Source organism: Bombina bombina, chromosome 1 (assembly GCF_027579735.1).
Source record: "Bombina bombina isolate aBomBom1 chromosome 1, aBomBom1.pri, whole genome shotgun sequence".
Taxonomy (NCBI): domain Eukaryota; kingdom Metazoa; phylum Chordata; class Amphibia; order Anura; family Bombinatoridae; genus Bombina; species Bombina bombina.
In genome coordinates this window covers 24,679,721-24,695,463 of record NC_069499.1, presented here as the reverse complement: position 1 = coordinate 24,695,463, position 15,743 = coordinate 24,679,721, and the positions used below count along the sequence as shown (strand labels likewise).

At 39.8% G+C, this 15,743-nt stretch overlaps 1 protein-coding gene across 1 annotated transcript in view; it reads right to left on the bottom strand.

Annotated features, from left to right (window-relative positions):
* ESR2 (estrogen receptor 2) overlaps positions 1-15,743 on the bottom strand; it is a 242,199-nt gene that overhangs the window by 202,104 nt on the left and 24,352 nt on the right. The window contains exon 2 of the mRNA XM_053704477.1: positions 4,387-4,562. Within this exon, the coding sequence (XP_053560452.1) occupies positions 4,387-4,562 (176 nt within the window). The remainder of the gene's footprint in view (positions 1-4,386; positions 4,563-15,743) is intronic.

The following is a 15,743-nucleotide window of genomic DNA, read 5'->3' as shown; positions in this document are numbered from 1 at the left end:
GTGTAAGTTTTTTTTTTACATTATCGCGTGTGCAATATTCTAAGTTCGGCTAGCTCCTCGAGCACAAACAGTTTAGTTTCAATTAATAATACGAGCACAACCCGACGCACGCAAAAAGGTGGACTTATATAGCGCAGTTAACGCTCGAGTGGGAGTGTTAAATAACGGTCCACTTGTAATCTGGCCCAGAATATTTTTCTTCTGTATTATATGAATGCTGAAAATACTGTTTATAGCGTTTATTTATATTAACTGAAACTTTGTCATTTAAATGCTCTCAGGCATTTGATATTGGGCTACATTCATAGACGCTGGATGTGCCCTGTATTTAAAATGCATTAAAGGGACATGAAGCACAATTATTTTCTTTCATGATTCAGACAGATCTTGTGATTTTAAACAACTTTCCAATTTATTTCTATTATCTAATTTGTTTTGTTTTCTTAGTATCCTTTGTTGAAAAGGAAGGATACTTAGGTAGACTCAGTGGGCCGAATTATTAAGCATCTCCATAACCTGACCGCCTGCTCAGAGGCTGCGGACATCAATCCGCCCGATCCTAAATGATCTGGCTGATTGACAACCCCATCTGCAGGGGGCGGCATTGCACAAGCAGTTAACAAGAACTGCTTGTGCAATGATAAATGCGGACAGCGTATGCATTTATCGATGTGCGGCGGACATGATATGCTACATATATTAATAAATCGGCCCCAGTAGCTGTTGATTGGTGGCTGCATATGCCTCATGTTATTGGCTCACCCAGTAAATCCAGCTAGCTACCAGTAGAGCATTGCTGCTTCTTCAACCAAGGATACCAAGAGAATGAAGCAAATTAGATAATAGAAGCAAATTGGAAAGATGTTTAAAATTGGATTCTCTATGGGGCCCATTTATCAACCTCCGTATGGAGATTGAAGGGCCGTGTTTCTAAAGACCGCTACTCCATAACCTGTCCGCCTGCTCTGAAGAGGCAGAGAGAGATCACATGAAATCAACCCGATCGAATATGATCAGGTTGATTGACACCCCCTGCTAGTGGCAGATTGGCCGCAAATCTGCAGGGGGCGGCATTGCACCAGCAGTTCACAAGAGCTGCTGGTGCAATGCTGAATGCGGAGAGCATTTTGCGCTGATCGGATCAAGTCGGGCAGGCATTTAATAAATAGGCCCCTATGTGTTTTGGGCTTCATATCCCATTACCTGTCTTTTCATTAGTGGGAAACTACAAGCAACACAGTAAAACAATAATTACTGTAAAAAGCAAAAGGGGAAAAGCACAACCCACAACTCAAAGATAAAATTTATCTTGATTTATTTGCTAACACGATGCAAAAGAATGACACTTAGAAACTTAAAAACAAGACAAGTATCACAGTATTGTAACAGTGTACACTCATCCCAGATGGTTGCAGAAACTGTAAAGAAGCCGTATTTTGTTCTTTAGACCCACGTTTGGGCCATCCAGTATATACTATGTCTGATGACGCTCACGGTTGGGCCTCTATAGGACAAGCTTCCTCAATAATTACAATTGTAACATTCCAGAAACACACTTGCAAACCTGGTTATGTAAATATTTGTGAATGTAAAATATGCCTTTTTTGTTACGGTAAAGCGCAGGACAGGGTCGGCTCCAGAATGAATGAAATGGGGGGCATTTTTTTTTTCACGAGGGGGCACGCATTTAAAAAGCATGTATGAGAGTTAAAATAAGAGCAGACCTACTGTGGCAGTCCAGGGGTTACATTTATCAGATCTCTGGCTGTGCAGGAGTTAGATTTGTTTATATTTCTGGAAGTGCAGCGGTTACATGTGTCATATCTCAAGGAGTATAGGGGTTACATTTATAAGATGTCTGGCAGTGCCGCAGCAGTTACATTTACCAGATATATATATATATATATATATATATATATATATATATATACACACACACACACACACATACATATACACACACACACATATATATATATATATATATATATACACACACACACATACACACAGTATATATGTATATACACACATATATATATCTAAAACAGAAGAGGGAAGGGCGCACAGCAAAAAAAGGCCTCCTGGTGTAGTATGTCAAGATATTTCTTATATATAATGTGATGCAGTGACAAATGAACACTCACATGTTATAACCTCAACTTTATGAGGTATGGACATGACACAAAATGATTATCCACTTTGGAAAAGGCAATCCAGACCCCTTTCTGCGTTCAGCCTCCTGCTCTCTCTTCAGACAGTGTGTACACCCTTCCAGCAGAAAATTAACCACTTCAAAAAGATGTCACCACACTTTTTATCTGGCACTCAGGAGGTAGGCAGCGGGTGCTTTGTAGGTTTTGACAGGTAAGATTCCAGCCTGAGAAAGGTGTGTAATCAGTGCGAGCATATATATATATGTATATACACACACAAACAATATATAAATATACACACAGTGTGTGTATGTATGTGTATATGTGTATATAATATATATATATATATATACATATATATATATATATATATAAAACAACCTTGGGGACAAATAGATGTTTTGAAACATGCATATAATAAACATAAGGCTATTTCACTCATTGTCCCACAGCTACATTTGAAGTGTGTGTATTTGAGCACCTATAATATGACACACATTTTACACTGATCACTGCAGATAAAGCAGGCACAATGCACACTTGTTTTGTGTGACCTGCAGTGGGGAAACCAAGGAATTCCCAATTTGCTTCTTTATCTGTGGCTGCCAGGATATAAAGCACACTAGGGAAGGGATACTACTCTCACACACACATTGGTTATACGGCTGTGTTTTCACAAAACTACTTCTGCCTTCCCTCTCACTGACTATTAGTTTCTCCCAGCACTTCCTGCAGACGTCTGATGATGTCATCATCTCACTTCAGCTCCTTGGGCTAGCAGGAGGAGGGGCAGTGCAAGTCTTAGGTTAACTGTGAGAGAACCAGCAGGGAAATGCAACTTTATTTGTTATCTGGTTGTAAATAGAGGAGAGTAAAGAGATTAGCTGGGCCCTCCTAAGTGGCAGATCTCCAGGGTCCAGTGGCTGCAAATGGTTTATGCGACATTTGGGACCCTGGACGTTCCGTCACTTTTAAAATGTAAAAAAAATTAAAAAATTTAAATCACTTTTTTTGCCTTGGGGGGGCACAGCATTCCATTTGGGTGGGCATTGCCCCCCAATGCCCCCCTTAGAGCCGACCCTAGTGCAGGACAGAACGAGTCTCACAGATGTAAATGAGGGTGTGGGCTTATTAACCTACACTTAGGCACAGCATGCGGAATTCATAAATACCATATTTTACCTGCAACATTTCTCATCTTGCAATAGTTTCTTGTTTTGAAGTATTCTCTTTTGCATGTGTGTGGACTGTAACAGAGGGAGTTTTTTCATTTGATTGGTTTGTTCTGATTACAATAAAGAGTGACTCGTAGCTCACACATATGAAAAGGGGTGGGGACAAATATTCTTAACCCCCACAATTTTCAAGTTTGTGTTGTTGTGGTGAGTTTTTTTCTGCTAGATATGAGTGTCACAAATGGATTTTATTTTATCTAGTCACTGATGATCTTAAGGTCTAGCTCTGGTGAGAGTATCTATGAAGTCTTTTCACTACTGTGAGGTCCATCAAAGAATTTTAGAGGCAAATTTAGCTTGAGAGCTGTTTATGCAGCTATATATTGTTATGGGTGTGAAGGAGACACGTACATTGCAATACTGGAAAAAGACCCCAAATATTTCGTGGGATTTCTCTTTATGGTGGGTTTGTGATATTCAGGCCCTTAATCTTGCTTAACCAGCTATAGTTGTGGCACATACATTTTATTTATTAAGTTAAAGGAACATAAGGTCTTCTATTTAGTGCATTGCCTTGCCTATTCATCTTAGTACATTCTAATTAGATTTTTATTTTAATCATTTAAATAGAGCATTCACCATAAAACATACAATTATACCCAACATATAAGAAGTATGTAATTAAATATGATGCAGCTTCTCAATGTATTCCAGTAATACAATAGGGCAGATTTATCATTGTATAGACGGACAAGGTTTGCAAGTATACACCCAGGACTATAAGGTGTGGGAAGCATCTGCTGCGCCTTTATCATTGCACCAGTAGTCGCGTATGTAATGCCGCCCCCCTGTTATTTAGTTGGATCATTCTGGAGTCCATCAATTCTGAGATGGCAGAGAGGTTCGCAACAACAGTCTTAAGACCGCTTCTTTATAAATTGTAGCTGCAAGCTTGAATCAGCGAACCTAAACCGCAAGGGCCATTCACAGGTTAATAAATTTACCCCAATGACTTGGCTGTAACAGGCACAAGGGAAAACACATTCATGACAAACCTTGAATGCTCCTCTTGAAGAAAGCTTTGCAGCCTTCACAAGACCAGACCCCATAATGATATCCAGATGCATAGTCGCTGCACACAGCGCAATAGTGAGTGTCTCTTTTGGATCCCGGGTTTGTGATGCCCTGATTTGCACACTCACTGGCCAAAGATTTCCTTTTAAGTGGTTCTCTGCCAAAATAAGAGAAGAGGATAATAAATGAAAATGATAAATGATAGTTAACAGTCTCATCACCTGCCCGATTATCTAAACCTCTCTGCTCAGGACGGGTTGAAAAAAAAAAACATTATCTCAGTATCCTGAATGGGAAAATTTGCTTTAACATCCCTGGAGAGGCATACAGTATAGTGCTACATAAAAGTAGCAGTTTAAAAAGTGTATTGTAAGTACAATATAAAAACTGAATTAATAGCACTTATTCATAAGAGTATTAGGTAAAACTTAAAATCAGACTAAAAGAAATATGAAGTAAAAGCTGTTTAACTTTATATTAAACTAATATACCAGAGTCTGTTGTGCAATTCTTACTAATGTTTATTGCTTGATGCTTATTGACAAAATGAACATTCACAGAAAGTCAAAGAGAATAGTAGGAATTATCTATCAGCCAATTATTATTATTATCATTTATTTGTATAGCGCCACCAGATCCCGTAGCGCTGGGTACAATGATAGGGGTATACACTGACAAGGATTTGTGATAAAATACAAAACATAACAAAACTAAACAAATCTAGTACAGGAGAAAGAGGGCCCTGCTCCGGAGAGCTCAAAGTCTATAGGTTTAGGGTGCAGACACATAAGGTTGGGGTAGCTTGTTACATCGTTTGTAGTTGCAGCAGTGAGTCAGGCAGTTCATGTATTAGTTTGGTTCAGATAAGGGATGGAGGAGAGATGGTAAGTCTCTCTGAATAGATGGGTTTTCAAGGAGTGTCTGATTCTATACAAGGATGGAGACAGTCTTATGGAGCGGGGTAGAGAGTTCCAGAGGACAGGAGCAGCACGTGCAAAGTCTTGGAGGAGGGAGTGGTACGTAGAGATAACAGGAGTGGAGAGACGTAGGTCAGAGGTTGATCAAAGAGGAGGGGATGGGGAATATTTCACGACGAGAGAGGAAATATAGTTGAGAATTAGACTGTTGAGTGCTTTGTAAGTTAGGGTTAATACTTTAAAATGTATTCTGGAGTGTATGGGGAGCCAGTGTAGAGACTGGCAGAGCGGAGCAGCTGATGTAGGTCGGCGACACTGGTGGATGAGTCTAGCAGAAGCATTCATAATAAACTGGAGGGCGGAGAGGCAGTGTTTTGGAAGGCCATTTCGGAGTAGATTGCAATAATCAATGCGTGGCGAAATGAGTAAATATTTTTGTAGTTTTTTGAGTAAGGAAAGGACAAATTCTGGAAATGTTGCGTAGGTGTGAACGGCAGGATTTGGTAAGTGCTTGTATATGTGGGTTGAATGTGAGTTCTGAGTCTAGTGTGACCCCAAGAGAGCGGACCTGGGGTGAGGTGTTGAGAATACAGTCTCCAACCGTCAGAGAAATGTCAGGTGTTGGATGTCTCGAAGAGGGGGGAATAAGAAGCAGCTCAGTTTTGGACTGATTAAGTTGGAGGTAGTGTGAATACATTTAAGAGTAAATTGCAGAGAGGCAGTTGGAAATCTGGTTGAGTAAAGAGGGAGAGATACCAGGAGAGGAAAGATAGATTTGGGTATCATCAGCATATAAGTGGTACTAGAATCCAAAGGAGGCTATAAGTTTTCCAAGCCAATGAGAATAGTAGGAGTTATCTATCAGTCAATGAGAATAGTAGGAATTATCTATCAGCCAATGAGCATTAGAAGGAATTACCTATCAGCCAATGAGCATTAGTAGGAATTATCTATCAGCCAATGAGCATTAGTAGTAATTATCTAACAGCCAAAGAGCATTATTAGGAAGTATCTATCAGCCAATGAGCATTAGTAGGAAGTATCTTTCAGACAATGAGCATTAGTAGGAATTATCTATCAGCCAATGAGCATTAGTAGTAATTATCTAACAGCCAATGAGCATTATTAGGAAGTATCTATCAGCCAATGAGCATTAGTAGGAAGTATCTTTCAGCCAATGAACATTAGTAGGAATTATCTATCAGACAATGAGCATTAGTAGGAATTATCTATCAATCAATGAGCATCAGTAGGAAGTATCTATCACCAGTGGCGTCACTAGGGTTGGTGTCAAGCGGTGTGGTAAGTCATGGTGTCACCCCCCCCCCCCCAGAAAGCAGACACACACAAAAACACAGGCAAACACACATACAAACACTCAGACACACTTAAAAACATACTCAGACACAAACACTCGGAAACACACTCAGACACACACACAAAAACACACACACAAAAAACACTGACACACTCAAAAACTCAGACACACACATACAAAATATGTAAACTGCACTGCATTAATTATAAAGCTCATGCCTAGAGCTGCTCCCTGGCTCAGCAGAATATCAAATGAAAGATAAACAGAGCACTCTAAAATAAATCACTAAAGAAAAGGTTTAGGCGCGCAAACTATGAAAATTCTGCTCTCTGACTCTGATCCAAGTCTGTCAGTGCACAGCCCTGGGCCGCATGTCACTGAGCAGTGAGCACAGATAGGCAGGCAGGTTTAGGCTAGCAGCACAACTTTACAAGCCCCACGGCACACCCACAACATTCATAGTGAAATTGGGCAGGGGAGGACCAAAGTACAAACAAGCAAAAGCAGCCGGGAAAACTATTTGTTGAAATTGAAGCACTGGCTCAAGGGGCAAAAAAATTGTGTGTCTACAACTTCCCCAGTACCACTAATGTTCACAAATGCCAGCCTCTAATAAAATAATCTAATGCATGCTGTTACCTGAGTACTAGCAGTGTGTTATTGTCTGTAATGTACTAGAGCATGCTGTTACCCAGGTACTAGCAGTGTGTTATTGTCTGTAATGTGCTAATGCATGCTGTTACCTTAGTATTAGCAGTGTGCTATTGTCTGTAATGTGCTAATGCATGCTGTTACCTGAGTATCAGCAGTGTGCTATTGTCTGTAATGTGCTAATTCATGCTGTTACCTTAGTACTAGCAGTGTGTTATTGTATGTAATGTGCTAATGCATGCTGTTACCTTAGTACTAGCAGTGTGTTATTGTCTGTAATGTACTAACGCATGCTGTTACCTGAGTACTAGCAGTGTGTTATTGTCTATAAAATCCTAATGCATGCTGTTACCTCAGTACTGGCAGTGTGTTATTGTCTGTAATATGCTAATGCACACTGTTACCTGAGTACTAGCAGTGTGTTATTGTCTGTAATGTGCTAATGCACACTGTTACCTGAGTAATAGCAGTGTGTTATTGTCTGTAATGTGCTAATGCATGCTGTTACCTGAGTACTAGCAGTGTGCTATTGTGTGTAATGTGCTAATGCATGCTGTTACCTGAATACTAGCAGTGTGTTATTGTCTGTAATTTACCAATGCATGATGTTACCTGAGTACTGGTAGTTTTTTATTGTCTGTAATGTACTAAAGCATGCTGTTACCTGAGTACTAGCAGTGTGTTATTGTCTGTAACATGCTAATGCATACTGTTACCTGAGTAACATGCTAATGCATGCTGTTACCTGAGTACTAGCAGTGTGTTATTGTATGTAATGTACTAAGGCATGCTGTTACCTGAGTACTAGCAGTGTGTTATTGTCTGTAATATGCTAATGCATGCTGTTACCTGAGTAACGTGCTAATGCATGCTGTTACCTGAGTACTAGCAGTGTGTTATTGTCTGTAAAGTGCTAATGCATGCTGTTACCTGAGTACTATCAGTGTGTTAGGTAACAGCATGCATTAGCATATTATAGACAATAACACACTGATAGTACTCAGGTAACAGCATGCATTAGCATATTATAGACAATGAGTACTAGCAGTGTGTTATTGTCTATAATATGCCAATGCATGCTGTTACCTGAGTACTAGCAGTGTCTTATTTTTTGTAATGTACTAATGCATGCTGTTACCTTAGTACTGTCAGTGTGTTATTGTCTGTAATGTGCTAATGCATGCTGTTACCTGAGTACTAGCAGTGTGTTATTGTCTATAATATGCCAATGCATGCTGTTACCTGAGTACTAGCAGTTTGTTATTGTTTGTAATGTGCTAATGCATGCTGTTTCCTGAGTAATAGCAGTGTGTTTATTGTCTGTAATGTGTTAATGCATGCTGTTACCTGAGTACTATCAGTGTGTTATTGTCTATAATATGCTAATGCATGCTGTTACCTGAGTACTATCAGTGTGTTAGGTAACAGCATGCATTAGCATATTATAGACAATAACATACTGATAGTACTCAGGTAACAGCATGCATTAGCATATTATAGACAATGAGTACTAGCAGTGTGTTATTGTCTATAATATGCCAATGCATGCTGTTACCTGAGTACTAGCAGTGTCTTATTTTTTGTAATGTACTAATGCATGCTGTTACCTGAGTACTAGCAGTGTCTTATTGTTTGTAATGTGCTAATGCATGCTGTTACCTTAATACTGTCAGTGTGTTATTGTCTGTAATGTGCTAATGCATGCTGTTACCTGAGTACTAGCAGTGTCTTATTGTCTATAATATGCTAATGCATGCTGTTACCTGAATACTAGCAGTGTGTTATTGTCTATAATATGCCAATGCATGCTGTTACCTGAGTACTAGCAGTGTGTTATTTTTTGTAATAAGCTAATGCATGCTGTTACCTGAGTACTAGCAGTGTGTTATTTTTTGTAATAAGCTAATGCATGCTGTTACCTAAGTACTAGCAGTGTGTTATTGTCTGTAAAATCCTAAAGCATGCTGTTACCTGAGTACTAGCAGTTTGCTATTGTCTGTAATATGCTAATGCATGCTGTTACCTGAGTATTAGCAGTGTGTTATTGTCTGTAATGTACTAAAGCATGATGTTACCTGAGTACTGGTAGTGTGTTATTGTCTGTAATGTACTAAAGCATGCTGTTACCTGAGTAACATGCTAATGCATGCTGTTACCTGAGTACTAGCTGTGTGTTATTGTATGTAATGTACTAAGGCATGCTGTTACCTGAGTACTAGCAGTGTGTTATTGTCTGTAATATGCTAATGCATGCTGTTACCTGAGTAACGTGCTAATGCATGCTGTTACCTGAGTACTAGCAGTTTGTCATTGTATGTAATGTACTAAGGCATGCTGTTACCTGAGTACTAGCAGTATGTTATTGTCTGTAATGTGCTAATGCATGCTGTTACCTGAGTACTAGCAGTATTTTATTGTCAGTAATGCGCTAATGCATGCTGTTACCTGAATACTAGCAGTGTGTTATTGTCAGTAATGTGCTAATGCATGCTGTTACCCGAGTACTAGCAGTGTGTTATTGTCTGTAATATGCTAATGCATACTGTTACCTGAGTAACGTGCTAATGCATGCTGTTACCTGAGTACTAGCTGTGTGTTATTGTATGTAATGTACTAAGGCATGCTGTTACCTGAGTACTAGCAGTGTGTTATTGTCTGTAATATGCTAATGCATGCTGTTACCTGAGTAACGTGCTAATGCTTGCTGTTACCTGAGTACTAGCTGTGTGTTATTGTATGTAATGTACTAAGGCATGCTGTTACCCGAGTACTAGCAGTGTGTTATTGTCTGTAATATGCTAATGCATGCTGTTACCTGAGTAACGTGCTAATGCATGCTGTTACCTGAGTACTAGCAGTTTGTCATTGTATGTAATGTACTAATGCATGCTGTTACCTGAGTACTAGCAGTATTTTATTGTCAGTAATGCGCTAATGCATGCTGTTACCTGAGTACTAGCAGTGTGTAATTGTCTGTAATGTATTAAAGCATGCTGTTACCCAGGTACTAGCAGTGTGTTATTGTATGTAATGTGCTAATGCATGCTGTTACCGTAGTATTAGCAGTGTGTTATTGTCTGTAATGTGCTAATGCATCCTGTTACCTGAGTATCAGCAGTGTGGTATTGTCTGTAATGTGCTAATTCATGCTGTTACCTTAGTACTAGCAGTGTGTTATTGTATGTAATGTGCTAATGCATGCTGTTACCTGAGTACTAGCAGTGCGTTATTGTCTGTAATGTGCTAATGCATGCTGTTACCTGAGTACTAGCAGTATGTTATTGTATGTAATATGCTAATGCATGCTGTTACCTGAGTACTAGCTGCGTGATATTGTCTGTAATGTGCTAATGCATGCTGTTACCTGAGTACTGGCAGTGTGTTATTGTCTGTAATATGCTAATGCATGCTGTTACCTGAGTACTGGCAGTGTGTTATTGTCTGTAATATGCTAATGCATGCTGTTACCTGAGTACTAGCAGTGTGTTATTGTATGTAATGTGCTAATGCATGCTGTTACCTGAGTACTAGCAGTGCGTTATTGTCTGTAATGTGCTAATGCATGCTGTTACCTGAGTACTAGCAGTATGTTATTGTATGTAATGTGCTAATGCATGCTGTTACCTGAGTACTAGCTGCATGATATTGTCTGTAATGTGCTAATGCATGCTGTTACCTGAGTACTATCAGTGTGTTATTGTCTGTAATGTGCTAATGCATGCTGTTTCCTGAGTACTATCAGTGTGTTATTGTCTGTAATATGCTAATGCATGCTGTTTCCTGAGTACTATCAGTGTGTTATTGTCTGTAATATGCTAATGCATGCTGTTTCCTGAGTACTATCAGTGTGTTATTGTCTGTAATGTGCTAATGAATGCTGTTTCCTGAGTACTATCAGTGTGTTATTGTCTGTAATGTGCTAATGCATGCTGTTTCCTGAGTACTATCAGTGTGTTATTGTCTGTAATATGCTAATGCATGCTGTTTCCTGAGTACTATCAGTGTGTTATTGTCTGTAATATGCTAATGCATGCTGTTACCTGAGTACTATCAGTATGTTATTGTCTGTAATGTGCTAATGCATGCTGTTACCTGCAGTGGCGTCACTAGGGTTGGTGTCACCCGGTGCGGTAAGTTATGGTGTCACCCCCCCCAGAAAGCAGACACACACAAAAACACAGGCACACAAACATACAAACACTCAGACACACTTAAAAACATACTCAGATGCACACACAAACACTCGGAAACAGACTCAGACACACACACAAAATCACACACACAAAAACACTGAGACACACAAAAACTCAGACACACACATACAAAATATGTAAACTGCACTGCATTAATTATAAAGCTCATGCCTAGAGCTGCTCCCTGGCTCAGCAGAGCATCAAATGAAAGATAAACAGAGCACTCTAAAATAAATCACTAAAGAAAAGGTTTAGGCGCGCAAACTATGAAAATTCTGCTCTCTGACTCTGTTCCAAGTCTGTCAGTGCACAGCCCTGGGCCCCGTGCCTACCGCTTCTTATGGCCAATCACCTCTGCACTCTGCCCACCCCCAGACCCCGCCCGCCCTCCTACCTGTTCAGTGTGCACTTAGTGTACCGTAACCGTAATGGTCTGGTGGGCATCATACGTGGCTCCTTCACTTTAAAGACAGTGTCAAACAGTCATGCGGTCAGGTGCCAGGTATCCCCCTCATGATTTGCCAGTTCCCGTTTAGAGAGACAGCACAGCAGTGAGTGACTCCACTGCTCCACATGTCACTGAGCAGTGAGCACAGATAGGCAGGCAGGTTTAGGCTAGCAGCGCAACTTTGCAAGCCCCACGACATGCCCACAACATTCATAGAGAAATTGGGCAGGGGAGAAGCAAAGTACAAACAAGCAAAAGCAGCCGGGAAAACTATTTGTTGAAATTGCAGCACTGGCTCAAGGGGCAAAAAAATTGTGTGTCTACAACTTCCCCAGTCCCACCAATGTTCACAAATGCCAGCCCCTCTAATAAAAAAATCTATACATCCCAACATTGTATTTCTTTGAATTTCAATAAAATTTAAAAGAAAAAAAAAAAAAAAAAAAAATTTTTTTGGTGTCACCCCCTGGAGGGTGTCACCCAGGTGCAGCCCGCACCCCCCTAGTGACGCCACTGGTTACCTGAGTACTAGCAGTGTACTATTGTCTGTAATGTGCTAATGCATGCTGTTACCTGAGTACTAGCATTGTGTTATTGTCTGTAATGTGCTAATGCATGCTGTTACCTTAGTACTAGCAGTGTGTTATTGTCTGTAATGTGCTAATGCATGCTGTTACCTGAGTACTAGCAGTGTGTTATTGTCTGTAATGTGCTAATGCATGCTGTTACCTGAGTACTAGCAGTGTGTTATTGTCTGTAATGTGCTAATGCATGCTGTTACCTGAATACTAGCAGTGTGCTATTGTCTGTAATGTGCTAATGCATACTGTTACCTGAGTACTAGCAGTATTTTATTGTCTGTAATGTGCTAATGCATGCTGTTACCTGAGTACTAGCAGTGTGTTATTGTCTGTAATGTGCTAATGCATGCTGTTACCTGAGTACTAGCAGTTTGTTATTGTCTGTAATAAGCTAATGCATGCTGTTTCCTGAGTACTAGCAGTGTGTTATTGTCTGTAATGTGCTAATGCATGCTGTTACCTGAATACTAGCAGTGTGCTATTGTCTGTAATGTGCTAATGCATGCTGTTACCTGAGTACTAGCAGTGTGTTATTGTCTGTAATGTGCTAATGCATGCTGTTACCTGAGTACTAGCAGTGTGTTATTGTCTGTAATGTGCTAATGTATGCTGTTACCTGAATACTAGCAGTGTGCTATTGTCTGTAATGTGCTAATGCATGCTGTTACCTGAGTACTAGCAGTGTGCTATTTACTGTAATGTGCTAATGCATGCTGTTACCTGATTATCAGCAGTGTGCTATTGTCTGTAATGTGCTAATGCATGCTGTTACCTTAGTACTAGCAGTGTGCTATTGTCTGTAATGTGCTAATGCATGCTGTTACCTGAATACTAGCAGTGTGCTATTGTCTGTAATGTGCTAATGCATGCTGTTACCTGAGTACTAGCAGTGTGTTATTGTCTGTAATGTGCTAATGCATGCTGTTACCTGAGTACTAGCAGTGTGTTATTGTCTGTAATGTGCTAATGCATGCTGTTACCTGAATACTAGCAGTGTGCTATTGTCTGTAATGTGCTAATGCATGCTGTTACCTGAGTACTAGCAGTGTGCTATTTACTGTAATGTGCTAATGCATGCTGTTACCTGATTATCAGCAGTGTGCTATTGTCTGTAATGTGCTAATGCATGCTGTTACCTTAGTACTAGCAGTGTGTTATTGTCTGTAATATGTTAATGCATGTTGTTAACTGAGTATAAGCAGTATCATATTAGGGTTGCCACCTCAGCCATGTTTTCCTGGACACTTATGAGTTACTCATGCTGCATGGTGTGCAGGGAGGAACATTTATTGTGTTTCTAGACAGCACTATTTATATTCCTGCCTGCCCACACTGCAGCATGTGTAACTTATAAGTGTTCTGTATTTTAAGGGACAGGTGGCAACCCTAGCAGTATGTTATTGTCTGTAATGTGCTAATGCATGTTGTTACCTGAGTACTAGCAGTGTGTTATTGTCTATAAAATCCTAATGCATGCTGTTACCTCAGTACTGGCAGCGTGTTATTGTCTGTAATATGCTAATGTATGCTGTTACCTGAGTACTATCAATGTGTTATTGTCTGTAATGTGCTAATGCATGCTGTTACCTGAGTACTAGCAATGTGCTATTGTCTGTAATGTGCTAATGCATGCTGTTACCTAAGTAATAACAGTGTGTTTATTGTCTGTAATGTGCTAATGCATGCTGTTACCTGAGTACTAGCAGTGTGCTATTGTCTGTAATGTGCTAATGCATGCTGTTACCTGAGTACTAGCAGTGTGTTATTGTCTGTAATGTACTAATGCATGATGTTACCTGAGTACTGGTAGTGTGTTATTGTCTGTAATGTACTAAAGCATGCTGTTACCTGAGTAATAGCAGTGTGTTATTGTCTGTAATATGCAAATGCATACTGTTAACTGAGTAACGTGCTAATGCATGCTGTTACCTGAGTACTAGCAGTGTGTTATTGTATGTAATGTACTAAGGCATGCTGTTACCTGAGTACTAGCAGTGTGTTATTGTCTGTAATATGCTAAAGCATGCTGTTACCTGAGTAATGTGCTAATGCATGCTGTTACCTGAGTACTAGCAGTATGTTATTGTCTGTAATATGTTAATGCATGCTGTTAACTGAGTGTTAGCAGTATGGTATTGTCTGTAATGTGCTAATGCATGTTGTTACCTGAGTACTAGCAGTGTATTATTGTCTATAAAATCCTAATGCATGCTGTTACCTCAGAACTGGCAGTTTGTTATTGTCTGTAATACGCTAATGCATGCTGTTACCTGAGTACTATCAGTGTGTTATTGTCTGTAATGTGCTAATGCATGCTGTTACCTGAGTACTAGCAGTGTGCTATTGTCTGTAATGTGCTAATGCATGCTGTTACCTGAGTAATAGCAGTGTGTTTATTGTCTGTAATGTGCTAATGCATGCTGTTACCTTTGTACTAGCAGTGTGTTATTGTCTGTAATGTGCTAATGCATGCTGTTACCTGAGTACTAGCAGTGCGTTATTGTCTGTAATGTGCTAATGCATGCTGTTACCTTTGTACTAGTAGTGTGTTACTGTCTGTAATGTGCTAAAGCATGTTGTTACCTGAGTATTAGCAGTAAGTTATTGTCTGTAATGTGCTAATGCATGCTGTTGCCTGAGTAATAGCAGTGAATTTATTGTCTGTAATGTGCTAATGCATGCTGTGTCCTGAGTACTAGCAGTATGTTATTGTCTGTAATGTACTAATGCATGCTGTTACCTGAGTACTAGCAATGTGTTATTGTCTGTAATATGCTAATGCATGCTGTTACCTGAGTACTAGCAATGTGTTATTGTCTGTAATGTGCTAATGCATGCTGTTACCTGAGTACTAGCAGTGTGTTTGTCTATAATATGCTAATGCATGCTGTTAGCTGAGTACTAGCAGTGTGTTATTGTCTGTAATATGCTAATGCATGCTGTTACCTGAGTACTAGCAGTATGTTATTGTCTGTATTGTGCTAATGCACACTGTTACCTGAGTACTAGCAGTGTATTATTGTCTGTAATATGCTAATGCATGCTGTTACCTGAGTACTAGCAGTAAGTTATTCTCTGTAATATGCTAATGCATGCTGTTACCTGAGTACTAGCAGTGTGTTATTGTCTGTTATGTGCTAATGCATGCTGTTACCTGAGTACTAGCAGTGTTCTATTGTCTGTAATGTGCTAATGCATGCTGTTACCTGAGTACTAGCAGTGTGTTATTG